The sequence below is a fragment of the Hibiscus syriacus genome, unplaced genomic scaffold, assembly GCF_006381635.1.
Source record: "Hibiscus syriacus cultivar Baekdansim isolate YM2019G1 unplaced genomic scaffold, ASM638163v2 tig00004013_pilon, whole genome shotgun sequence".
Taxonomy (NCBI): Eukaryota; Viridiplantae; Streptophyta; class Magnoliopsida; order Malvales; family Malvaceae; genus Hibiscus; species Hibiscus syriacus.
In genome coordinates this window covers 1,039,109-1,052,868 of record NW_024061992.1, presented here as the reverse complement: position 1 = coordinate 1,052,868, position 13,760 = coordinate 1,039,109, and the positions used below count along the sequence as shown (strand labels likewise).

Here is a 13,760-nt window from a genome sequence, read left to right as displayed (position 1 = left end):
TACAAGGCCTGAAGAATAAGCACAACGAGAGTTTCTAACAATACGCACAGCGTTGGAGGGATTTGTCTGTGCAAGTTCATCCACCCTTGGATGAAAAGGAAACTAAAAAGTTATTTTTACGACCCTGAAGACACCTTACTTCGAGCACCTTGTGGCAATTACATCGGGAACTTTCTCAGATCTAGTTATGGCTGGTGAGATGATCGAGCTAGCTATAAAACAAGGAAAAATTGAGGGAAGTGACTCTAGTGATAAGCCTCCCATGAAGAACAAAGAGCGAGAGATTAACAATGTCAACACCTACAAAGGTGTTACGATCTCAAGTTCAAAAATCACTATTGTTGTATCATCCGATACTTCTAAACAAACTCAGAGAGAATCAAGGAAAGAAAAGATTCGCATCAGTCCAATCCCAATGACATATGAGGAGTTACTCCCAACGCTAGTTGAAAAGAATCTTGTGACTCTGGTTCAATCCAAACCCAGAGAGGCCCTATATCCTGAAGGCCATGATGTTAACGTCGTATGTAGCTATCATATTGGGAGCTCAGGGCACACCACTGAGAATTATGGGGCATTGAGACATAAAGTCTAAGATCTGATTGATTCAGGGGCATGGACTTTCAATGTTTAATGGGGAATTATGATCGAGAGTCATATGGGGCATCCATCAGGAATTATGTTGCATTATCAAGCATATCATCTTGTTTAAACTTGTTTTTCTTTCATACTTCTTATGTGTGAACGTTTTTAAGTCACTTGACATTTAAACATTTTAAATAAAATGCTTCCTTCTTAGGAAATGAGCAAATTTTAATCTTGAATTCCTTGAATATCACCTTAATTAAAAGTTGTTTAATAATTGAGGTTGTAAATCTTTGACAAATGACAAGATTAAACCCTGTAAAACAAAGACCTATTGGTCCTAATTTAAAAGATAATCAGACTACACGCTATTCTCTTACAAGGACCGAGCTAGTTTTCTCTTCTCATGAAGAGTCCATCAAAGGTTTGGTATTCAGGTATGTGTTAGGAGCGAACAAAATAGGGCAACTAGCACATGAGATTGCAAAACTAATTGGTTTATACTTTTGTTTAAGACATTCAATGATAATCATGATCTTCTCAGATGGAATGGTCAAGTAGGTGAATCTAGTTTAAGTCAGTTGCTTGGAAATTAAACTCTAATGATGATATTTTCTGACCTTCAAAAACACCTAGACTATAATAGGTTCTTCTTAACAAACTTAAGAAATTGGACCCGTATACCCACATTATAATATTATTTATGTACAATAAAGCTTGAGTTGTCCCTCTAAAGCAATTGGTTAAACGCCATGGCTTTATGGATAATATTCAGCTAACCTGATAAAGGTGATTATACTATACAATAAAGCTTGAGCTGTCCCTCTAAGGCAATTGGTTAAACGCCCCGACTTTATGGATAAGATTCAGCTAACCTGATAAAGATATTTACATATTGAGCTGTCCCTCTAGAGCAATTGGTAAAACGCCCCAACTTTATGGATCTAGCTATCCATTTAATGGCAAATTTAAATAAGGAGTTTCGGTAAAAATTGACTAAGGGAGTTAAGGAACACCTGTTATAGTCAAATACACACGAGCACTCAAGAATCTCATTTTTAGACCGATATTTATGCACTACCTTTGTTAGAAGAGCTTACAAAACTTGAACAAATAGAAGATTTCAGAGAACTAAAACAGAAGTATTCTAAAAGGTCTAGCCATTGATTATGCTAGTTGTGTCATTTTGTTCGCCTCCGATCAAAATGTCAAATCAAGAAAGAGGGGCATGCCATGATCTTCACGATTACCAAATCGATGAAACGAACCCACCTCTAAACCAACTTTTTGATCTTGATATTTCTCAAAGATTTGCAGCTATCAAAGATTAAAAGAGCATTTGATTCTTTTGATATCCAATGAACTCATGTTTTATGATTTGCTTCAATTGTGAGACCTAGAAAGAAGTAACAATTTCAAAAATTCCTTTCGATAATTTTCAAAATTTTGAAAATAAGAAGAAGGAAAACATTTTCAAACAAGATAAGTTCTCAAGAAGCATATCTTGAAAATCAACGAATATTTCTCCGAAGCTCAAAGATTGAGGCTGGGGTAAGAGAAGCCAATTTTTGGGCAAAATTTATTGGAGCAAGATCAACATTATGTACATCAGATTTAAGCATGTTGAAGAATCCAAGATTAAGAATAATAAATTCAAGATTCCAAAGTCAAGAGTCATCAAGACTGGCAACCAGAGATTGAGATTTCTCTTCAAACCCTAACATATTTCGTATATACATCAACACATGCATACATTATGCATGAACTTTGCATCTTTGCATTCATCATCATGTGCAATATAGACCTTAATTTTTCCTCTTTTGAGGACAAATTCAATAAAACGACAAATAAATTTCATCTTGGCATACATCAAACATCCATCATACATTTTACAGATCTTTCAAGAGAATATGAGATCAAAAGACAACAAGACATCCTCATCAAGAAGGAACAATCATCTTCAGATTCAACATTTCCAATCTAAATTTTGTCTCGCTTGAGACAGTCTCATTTAATGCAGATGATTTATCTCACTTGAGATTGTTTTTCTTAAAACTAACTTTGTCTCACTTGAGACCATTTTACTCGAAAGAAGATTTATTTCACTCAATATTGTTTTTCTTAAAACAAATTGTGTCTCTCTTGAGACAGTTCCCCTTGAAACAAATTGTCTCATGAGACAGTATTCCTTGAAACAAAACCTTTGAATATGTTTTACATTAAACGAATTTCGTCTCCCTTGAGACAGTTTCTTTTGGAACTAAGTTTTTTCTCTCTCGAAACAAATTTTGTTTCCCTTGATACAGTTTCTCTTGAAACATAAACATTGAAAACATTTCCCTTTAAATGAATTTTGTCTCTCTTGAGATAGTTTCCCTTGAAACAAAATTTTGTCTCCCCTGAGATAGTTTCTCTTAAAATATAAACATTGAAAACATTCCCTTTAAATGAATTTTGTCTCTCTTGAGATAGTTTCCCTTGAAACAAAATTTTGTCTCCTTAAAGACAGTTTCTCTTGAAATGAATTTTGTCTCTCTTGAGATAGTTTCCCTTGAAACAAAATTTTGTCTCCCTAGAGACAATTTCTCTTGAAACATAAACATTGAAAATATTTCCCTTGAAATGAATTTTGTCTCTCTTGAGATAATTTCCCTTGAAACAAAATTTTATCTCCCTTGAGACAGTTTCTCTTGAAACATAAACATTGAAAACATTTCCCTTAAAATGAATTTTGTCTCTCTTGAGATAATTTCCCTTGAAACAAAATTTTGTCTCCCTTGAGATAGTTTCTCTTGAAACATAAACATTGAAAACATTTTCTTTGAAATGAATTTTGTCTCTCTTGAAACGAATTTTGTCTCCCTTGAGACTGTTTCTCTTGAAACATAAACTTTGAAAATGCTTCCCTTGAAACATAAAATATTTGAGTCAGTTCTCCTTGAAACGAGTTTTGAGACAGTTTCCCGTGAAACAGCGGAACTTACATTGAACCCTACTTCACGACGAAGGAGTCATCTAACACAACCATACCGAAGTCTTCAGGTCAAGTTTCACCTTCACGTCGAAGTATCTTGAGCCAGAAGACGATCCAGAGACCACTCGCCAAGTGCTTTGAGTCCGATTTCAACTTCACAACGAAGGATATCGTGCTCAAAGGCTTCCAGTTTAACTCGACCTCACAACGAGGGAGTTATTTCGTATTTCAGTTTAATTTGACAAACCAATCAAATATCGGGTTTCAACTCTACGACAGAGGATATTTAATATGACCGAAATTTGCGTCTTTTAGTCTTTGCTCTATTTTCGTTACACGATAATGAGCAAAGAGGGGCAGCTGAAGACACTAAATTTCGTCCTTCAAACGTTATTATATTATATAATATATATTTATATTATAAATTATATTATATATTCATTTATATATAGTTTATTTATTTACATTTTTTTTCTTTTCAGGCCCAATTGGTGCCCAAATACAAATGTCCAAACACAAGTGACCCAAGCAACCCTTAATGATTAGGGTTTCCAGAACCCTAGTTCACCCCATCTTCAGCGTCGTCCTCTCCCTTTGAAGATCCATCATCGCACGCCGCTGTTCCAACAGTCGGGTTCCCCGCCGGTTTTCTCGGCCTTCAACAAACGTGAGTCAAAGTGACTCATTCACAACCAACCAACAACAAGTGAGAATCGTGGAGCATCAAATAACCGAGTTTTACTCGGAATCAAACTCTAGGAATAGGTTTCTTTAGTATTTATAAATACCCATGTATTTGACAAACAACATGAGAATATACACGAATTACTCACGAAATTACCAGAAAAATAAAGAAAATAGATAATGGCATTGAAGCATTTGTAACAAGTTTTGAGAGAAATAAAAAGGTATCATCTTTTTTTTTACCTTCGTTCGTTCGTCTTCCATTTTTGCATGTTGATATTTCCTTGAGTTTGAACCCCAAAAAATCATTCTTGGCCAGGACCAAGGGGTTGCTTTTGAAGCTATTTTGCTAGATCTACGCGACCCCGAGGCCGTTTTGAAAAAATTACTCGGATATTTTAAACGAGGAAAGGAAAAACTTTCAAAAAATCAAATTTTTTTCAAGGTTCGCCACCGATGAACAGCGGCTGGCGCCGATCAACGGCGGCCTACAAGGTGGCCAATGGTCGGTTTCTGGAATTTTGGCCGGTGTTCTTCATTTCGAAGAACATTGGAGAGAAACAGAGGGAAAGAGTTTACGTTTTGGAAAGAAATAAGAACAAATGAAAATTTAAAAAAATATTTGGCTTTTATAGTAAGCCCATATTACCCATTCAACCCGCGCCTGGACCCGACCCGGACACATAGGATCCACGTGTTTTCATTCTGAAATGGGTAAATTCAGTTTCTGGTCCCTCATGCTTTTAAATATTTGATTTGACCTTCCTTTTCATCGAATTCACCCCTAATTTCTTTTAAAATAGGTCCCCAATTTTGTTTTTCATTCAATTCGATCTTTTTACATTTTATTTTATTTTATTTTTTTATTTAATAGTATATTTAATATTATCTATATTTATGTATGTTTTATTTTCATTTTATTCTTTTTATTCATTATTATTACTTTTTCATCATTTTTAATCTATATATTTGTATATATATTTTTTGTATATCTACTATATTTTATTATTATGTAAATATACTATTAATATTTTTATCCGTTTATTACTATATTTTTTTTATTTCTTATTTGATTATTTTTTATTATATTGTATATATGTTTTTTCATTTTTCTTTTACTTTTTACTTTATTTTTTTATTTCATTTTTTTATTCTTGATGTTCATTTTATTTATTTATTTATTTTAAGTGTGTATGGATTATTACTACTTTATTTGTTATTTTTGTTTTTAATTTTAATTTTATTTGTGTTTTGTATTCCTTTTTATTTTCTTCATCTTGTTATATTCATGTTGAATTCCCTATTTCTTTTTCATTTTCTATTTTATTTATTTTCATTTCTTCTCTAACTTGTCTTTTGACTTTTAAAAATTGTACATTTTCAACCAATCAATGATAAGTTTTGGATCGTTATTTTACCTTTCAATTTAAAATTACAACTTTCTTAATTAAAGACAACTGGAAATTACACAGTACCGAAAGGGTAGTTCAAGGTGTTAACCCTTCCTTGACTGTAACCGACTCCCTAATCCGACACATTTTTAGTAAGACGCAGATCAGATAAGAAATAAGGTATCTGGTCAACCTATTTATTTCTAAATAAATTATCGGTGGCAACTCCAATCCATTTAATCCACGTCGAAGCCCAATTTCGAGACCAACCGAAGGACGATTCCGACATTAATGAACGTAAGCTTCTGTCTTTTAACACCTTCTTTTCGTTCATGTTTTTTTTTCTTTTTTTGAAGCGGTTAATATTTCCCGTGTTCTTCAACTGTTCGATTAAATGTCTCTGAGAAGCCTTTGTCTTCAAAAGTTTCACATGTTTCCTCGTACATAATTTGTTTCCTGTGAAATCAATGTGTCTATATATGGTACTTCGTATATTTTCTTAATTTTGAGTTTTTTTTTTAAATTCTAACATCTTGTTTGTCGTTAAGTGAGCAGTAGCAAAAGTTTGTAGCTATTGCTGATATAATTTGAATGTATGATCTAGCTTCCTTTAATGGATAGGTACCTAAAGGAGCAGGATTTGTGTTGTTAAAAGGATGGTGAAGCTTTCAGCTTATTCTTTGATGATTTCTTCATTCACACCTTCTCATTCTATTATCCTTGGAAAACCTCGCAGATTTCTTATAAATATCCGTTTCGACCATTCAAATAAATCAAGGACCATTTCCTATTCTCAAAACATTTGAATACATACAGAAGACGTGATGGGTGCGAACCGATATCGTCCTCCTCTAGTTAGGTAGGCAACAAAATCTATGGCTTCAACTCCCCTTTCCCCCTTCAAGCACTCTATGAATGAGAATATCTTTGTTGTATGGATTTACAGCGTAGCACCCATGATGGAATGGACTGATAATCATTATAGGATGCTTGCTCGCCTCATCTCGAAACATGCGTGGCTGTACACAGAGATGCTTGCTGCTGAAACTATTGTTTATCAACAAGGGAATCTGGTAAGTTTGTGAATGAAACATTTACTTTGTAGCATGATGCACGTAGGGGAATCTTAAGTTGAAATCCCTTGGATAAATTCAGAACACATATAAAGATGGAAAGAAAGCAGTGGAAATTTTTTATGTATGTTGGATTTCTCTGCCTGTATTTGGTGAAATAATTTGGTTCCCGAACTTAATTAAGCTTGCTAGTGCTGAAATATAAACTGTTAATCATTGCTGATTCTCTTGATCTTGACTTTTTTGATTGCTCAGGACAAGTTATTGGCATATTCTCCTGAACAGAATCCTATTGTCCTTCAAATTGGTGGGAGTAAATTAGAGAACTTGGCAAAAGCCACTGAATTTGCTAGTGCATACAACTATGATGAGATTAATTTCAAGTTGGTACCATTTTTTTACATAATTTTGTTCACTTCCTTTTCGCTTTGCAATTTTCTCAGCTGATGCATTTTCTTTTCTTTGTTTTTCACTATTGTTCCTGCCCTGAAACCAGTTGTGGGTGTCCTAGCCCAAGAGTTGCTGGGCATGGGTGCTTTGGTGTTCGGCTTATGCTTGATCCAAAGGTTTGATAGCAGTTCTTGTAAATTTTAAAATAACAAGCTGATTAGATAATGTTTTTCTTTTCCAATGTATTGTGCTCCTACATGTTCGTTTTTTACTTGCAAGGAAAGTTTGTTGGAGAGGCTATGTCAGTCATTGCTGCCAATACAAATGTTCCTGTCAGTGTTAAATGCCGGATTGGTGTTGATGATCATGATTCATATAATGAACTCTGTAAGTTTTCCCAATATTACCTGTTTCAAAACTAAATCAGATGATTGCTGTTGTTTTTCCTTTCTGGTATTTAGGAAAGGAGTGTTCCTATCATTGTATTTAGTCATTGCTTTTCCTTTTTTGGGTTCAATTACTTCTTAAGTCCCTATTAGTTTTGAAACTAGGTAAATTAAGCTCCTCTATTTTCGGTTTAAATACTTCTTAGGTCCTTATCAATTTTGAAATTAGGCAAATGAAGTTGTGAGCCCCCTTTTTGGATTAAATACCTCTTAGGTTCCTATCAATTTAAAAATAGGCAAATTAGACCTCAATACCCCCAATTTTTAAAATTTAAATTGATGACTTAACAATTAGATCTTGGCCCCCTTTTACTTCTATTTATATACCCCCCCCCCCAAAAAAAAAAATCATCCTGGTTTTGTCCCTAGTCGATGGCTTCATTGGATGCTATATTTTCCTTTCTCCATTTCAGGTGATTTTATCTACAAGGTCTCTAACCTTTCACCAACTAGGCATTTCATCATACATTCACGGAAGGCTTTACTGAATGGAATTAGCCCAGCTGCTAACCGAAGAATTCCCCCACTAAAGTATGTTTCCATATTTGTTTATATCAAATAGTTCTGTTTCCTTTCCCGTTCATATGAATTGATATGCAGCTATATACTGAATTCAGACGAGAGTTCTATTATGCACTCTTGCGTGACTTTCCAGTCTTAACATTTACCATAAATGGAGGCATTAATTCCGTTGTTGAGGTAAACATTTGTCAAAACCGTGACTCCTTTAAATAATTAGTGTTCTATATTGTTATTTGATAACCATAAATGTTATGATAGGATCATATTCTGCTATTTCTTACACTATGATGAGAGTATTTTCCTCCATGGATTCAAATTGAAGGGATTTTGCATTCTTTTGAAGGGATTTTGCATTCTTTCTTTTGTGGATCTTATTGTTATTTCATTCTGCAGTTAGCAACTACCATTAAATAATAGATGTTGGATGTTGGAAAATTGAGCTTGACTTCTGCTAATTGATTTACCCTTTGAAAAACAGATAGGGAACAGAAAACTTCTGTAGAAATGAAAATGTATTTTTGGGTGGCTTAGAATTCAATTTGCTTGCGTCTTTAACCACGTCTGCATCCTTTTTGGCATTGCTCTCCTAACTCCCGTCAGCGCTCTGACATGTGCAATCTGTATTGCATTATTTATGAACATTTAAAATTGTAGGCAAATGCAGCACTAAGAGAAGGAGCTCATGGTGTTATGGTTGGACGAGCTGCATATCACAAGTATGTGAAATGCTTTTCTTACTTATTGCTTTCTATTAAGCATTTGTCTTTTTTTCTGTATTTACTAAGCCTTACCTTCTAATCTACTATTTTTTTCTAACTAGTATTAGCTGACTAAAAGAAGTTGGTTATCTTAAACAGCCCTTGGCAAACTTTGGGACGCGTTGATACTGCAATATATGGTGCACCAAGTAGTGGCATTACACGCCGCGAGGTTGATGGAAGATTGCTGCCCTTAATTCATGCTTTTTGCTCAATTGTTATCTAGTTAGTATCCTCTTATTGTTTTTATTTCTACTTTTAGATCCTTCAGCGATATCAAGAATATGGACTCTGTTCTGGGAAGTGATGGAAATAATAGACCCAATGTTCGAGATGTGGCAACGGTAGGCAGTTTTGTCAGTTTCACAGCATCATTGCAAAATTGATGCTGTTAATGATAATTGCAGATGGTTTTCAAAACCTTCAAAAGCGGACCGATATTATCATCTGTATTGGTGTTATTATTTTTTTTATTTTGGTTTGGTCATGTTTTTTTTTGGTTTATCTTTATTTTGATATAGCCTTTTTCTCCCTTTACCCCTTTACCTTCAGCTATAGTTTATCTTAGCGAATTTGATATAATATCTGCAGCCTCTAATCAACCTTTTTCACTCGGAGCCTGGAAACGGTCTGTGGAAGCGCCAAGCTGACTCTGCTTTCATGCATTGCAAGGTACGGAATTTGTTTGTGGATCCAGAAATTTATAATTTCTTAATGTCTGCCTGACACAGTTTTTGTTATTGCAGACAATGAAATCGTTCTTCGAGGAAACGCTCGTGGCGCTACCTGATTCAGTATTGGATGCACCAATTGCTGGGGGGATACCATCCGGTCGTGAAGATCTATTCGCCGATGTACATGATTTAATGTCACCCCCATTTAACGCGAGAGAAGAGGAAGCATTGTATGCTTAGATTTATAATGTCCTAAATTCCTCTGTTCCCATTGATATTAGTCTCAAATTTCAAATTCTTTTTAGGAATACAAACCTAATTGGTGCCGTGTATGCTGAATTCTAGTTATATCAATATTTAATATATATAAAATGACTTTTTTTTAAAAATCACTCACTAGTAGGTCATTTTGTTATCTGTTATCCTTTCTTGACTGGCCTGCCTGCCTTGAGAAGCAAAAGGTTATCTAGAGGGAGAGGCAGGATTTTTCTTAATTTGGAACTTCCACCCAAGGGATTTTAATGGCTACCATTCGACCTAGATAATACTAATGATGTGGCACTCATCTATTGGCCCAAAATCTTCTACTGATAAGATCTCATATTTGGATGCTGTTCCCACCACCTCATTTCATATGCTCCATATTCCTAGACTTGGACATTTAAATCTTCCAAATCAGAAATCCTTTGGCATCTGCAGAAAAAAAAATGGCTTCTATCACCATGACAGCACCATTCCTCAGCGCCACTAACCTCACAAAAGGTACCAGAAATGGCCAGAGGAGACTTGTTGTGGTCGCCAATGCTGCTAAAGGAGCTGAAGTGGAGGGTGTCCAGTTGAGCGGTGAGACCAACAATGCCAGGAGGGAGTTGATGTTTGCAGCAGCAGCTGCTGCTCTTTGCTCGGTTGCGGGGGTTGCGACGGCAGAGCCTAAACCGGGCAGCGCTGAGGCCAAGAAGGCGTATGCTTCTGTTTGTGTGACCATGCCAACTGCTAGGGTCTGTCGCAACTGAAACTGTGTATCGCTCGGCTAGTTTGGGCTGAAGCTTGTAATTTAGAGTGCTTGTAATTTCTCATCATTAAGAAACTAAATTTAATTCTGTGCTAAATATTAAGTGTGGTGATCAGAATGGTGACGTGTTGATTAGTTTCATTTTGCACTAGAATGTTTTTTTAGATCATTCTGATCTCGTTCGGAAACCAACACTCATAATAGTAAAAACTCTTCCAGTTCAGGGGATAGCAGATTAGCAATGCTCCTTTTTATCCCGAACCATTAGGCCACCATTTGATGAAAGTGGAGTGTTAATAGGCAGCACCAGTTTTGTTAATCTCATTCCGAACCTGCCCTTGCAAATGGTATCCTATAAATTGTCAATTTTCATAGAAATAGATGGCAGGTTTCCCATAATCACCAAGAGCTCCAATCATGAAAACACATTTCTTCATGTTTTTATCAGTTAATGTATTGATGTATAATAAATGGGATAGTGGTTTACAATGGTAAATAAATACGGTGGAAAACTAGATGGACATATCAATCGTTTGTGGTTCATCCCCTTTAGTGACAGTGGAGAGCCTCGGATCGGTCAGGGTCTAAATTGAGGGAGAAGTGGAATGTCTCCGGATAGAGAGTACTTAGAGAGACCTCTTCTTTTAACTAAGAATATATAAGGTTATTACATGTAAATATATATATATAAGGTTATTACATGTAATTAAGCACAAAAATACAAGGTCAATAAATTTTAGGGTAAACTACGCATTTGGTATCTAAACTATAAGTTTTGATCCGTTTTAGTACCTAAACTTTTAACTTTTTCAAAATCATATCTAACATTTAGTTTTATCTCATTTTAGTACTCCGTTGTTAAAAATTATCACGTTTAGTACCTAAACTATTAGTTTTGGTCCATTTTAGTACCTAAACTTTCAATCTTTTTCAAAACTTTCAATCTTTTTCAAAACTTAACGTTAAATTTTGAACGGGTACTAAAATGAAACAAAAACTAAAGCGGAGGGGTACTAAAATGAAATAAAAAATAAATTTTAGGTATGGTTTTTAAAAAAATTAAAAGTTTTGGTTGATCTTTTATTCAATTTCTTGAATGAGTTTGTAATATTTTCTTTGTATGATTATTGTATGATCTCAAGTGACAGTTTCTCGGTTATAGAAAAATATCCTAATTATTTGTTTAGTTTACACTTATTGTAAGACTTTCATTATAATTTTAAATATTTATTTTTTTAATAAGGCTAACAACTATTTACACAAAAAATTATCACGACAAATATATCACGCTTTGAATATATATATATCACATATTTCATAAAGTATAGTAAATGCATTGAAGGTTGCTAGATTTGTTGTCTTTATCACTACCATTATTGCAAGCACTATACTTTCTTTGATAAAACCATTATTATGACTACAAATAATGTTTATTCATAACAAATCAGTCAATTTCTGGGTTGGATAAATCTTGGATATTTGAATCAATTCGGGTTTAGTTGAGTATGAGTCCAATCGATATATATAAAATTATTTATATATCAACGTTGAAAATGTGTCTTTTACTTCTCAATCTTATCATTTATGCTCGTTTCATTCAAATTCAATTATCATTTAATGATGATAAGTTAACTTAAATCTGACATATAAGACGCGTTACAAATTATGACTTTTTTCATATTGGGTCGGTTTGAAAATTTTATAATGTAATTTATTTGGTAAACAATTATTCTAAAATTAATTAAATATAAAAAATTTCACTAAATTTTTAATATTTAATTAATAATATAATATTTTCCTTAAATCACAAGTCCATGCTTGGTAGGTACATGGATCCTATTATGCCGCAAGCTTGCAAGCTTCATGCACGTTTAGATTTCAGGATTTCCTTTATATATATACACACACAAAATGTGCCCAACTTATACCTTTTTTTTAGTTTAGTGCTTAACATTTATTTCGTTATAGTTTGGTACCTAATGTTTAATTACGTTACTCAAAATGAGTCAAACTGTGATAGACCATTAAATTTTGTTGTTAACCACTTCTCGATCACCAATTTTCTTTCTTTATTCTATTTCACTGATCAATTCTCCTTTATTTTCTTTGGGTTTTTAATTTTTTTTGTTTTGTTTTTCTTATATATATATATATTTTTTTTTGCATTTTCTTTTGTTTTCTATTGGGTTTTATTGATTGCACAGCCATCAGCTGGTGTCGAGGCTGCACCGCGCCTCCTGCAACCTATAAAGAACCTATCACCATCTGAGACATGTCGTTGGAACAAAATGTCACTGACATCAAGATGTTTCTCTTTGACGTATCGGTTCCACCCTTTGGTCAACACATAGCTTTGGTTGTTATTCCAATACGAGTAACAGAAACGCCAACACTTTCCCAACTCGTCCTAGTAACTCAACGGCAACCCTTTGTCACTTGACTCAACGCCGAGTGGGAAGTACTTCTCGACATGTTGTTAAGGAATAACAAGCTTGTTGAGCTTGCCCACATCGCTAGGGGTCAGGGGCTTCTCGAACATGGGTTCTGTTTCATGGCTTTGGTCCTCGAGCCCTTGTTCTTCATGCTGGTTGAAGTTGAAAGAGTGAGCGTGATTTGAAGAGAACATGAATTGTTTCAAGAGTTTTTTAGCCAAATATTTGTAAGGTGAGAGAACAAGAAGCACAGGGCGAGGGCTTTTGAAGAGGAAATATAGGGGGAGATTGTATGCAAGTGACATTTTTTAATGGGTTAACGGTCAAACTTAATAGTTCGTCACAATTTAGTCCATTTTGAATAACAAAATAAAACATTAGACACTAAACTAGAACGAAATAAATGTTAGACACTAAACTGAAAAATCTAACATAGGTTGGACACCTTTTGTATGCTTAAGCCTATATATATATAAGGGTTTATAAATTGACATAATGCAATAAAATAACCCTAACATTTGACAGTATTGTCAAATTTGTCCATATTATTTTTTTTGGAATATTTAACCCCCAAACGCTTCATTTTAGGTCAAAAAACACCCTCATTGAATGAAAACCGCTAGTCAACTGACGATCAACGCATGATGCTGACCAAACAAGAACACGCGGACCCATATGCTGATGTGGCATGTCCAGGTCATGATAGATGATGATGTGGCACTACCACATCATATTTTTAAATAAAAATTAAAATATTATTTTTAATATTTATATCCAATAAGATGATACGTGTCAACACCATATTGATTTAAATTTAAA

At 34.3% G+C, this 13,760-nt stretch overlaps 1 protein-coding gene and 1 pseudogene across 1 annotated transcript; both read left to right on the top strand.

The window, feature by feature from the left end:
• The first annotated feature begins 6,092 nt into the window (after positions 1-6,092).
• On the top strand, positions 6,093-9,852 carry LOC120186659 (annotated as a pseudogene).
• A 246-nt stretch (positions 9,853-10,098) lies between these two features.
• On the top strand, positions 10,099-10,606 carry LOC120186273 (photosystem II 5 kDa protein, chloroplastic-like). Its single transcript, XM_039190263.1, has one exon. The coding sequence runs from the start codon at positions 10,205-10,207 to the stop codon at positions 10,508-10,510; it is 306 nt and encodes a 101-aa protein (XP_039046194.1). The 5' UTR covers positions 10,099-10,204; the 3' UTR covers positions 10,511-10,606.
• Positions 10,607-13,760: the final 3,154 nt, after the last annotated feature.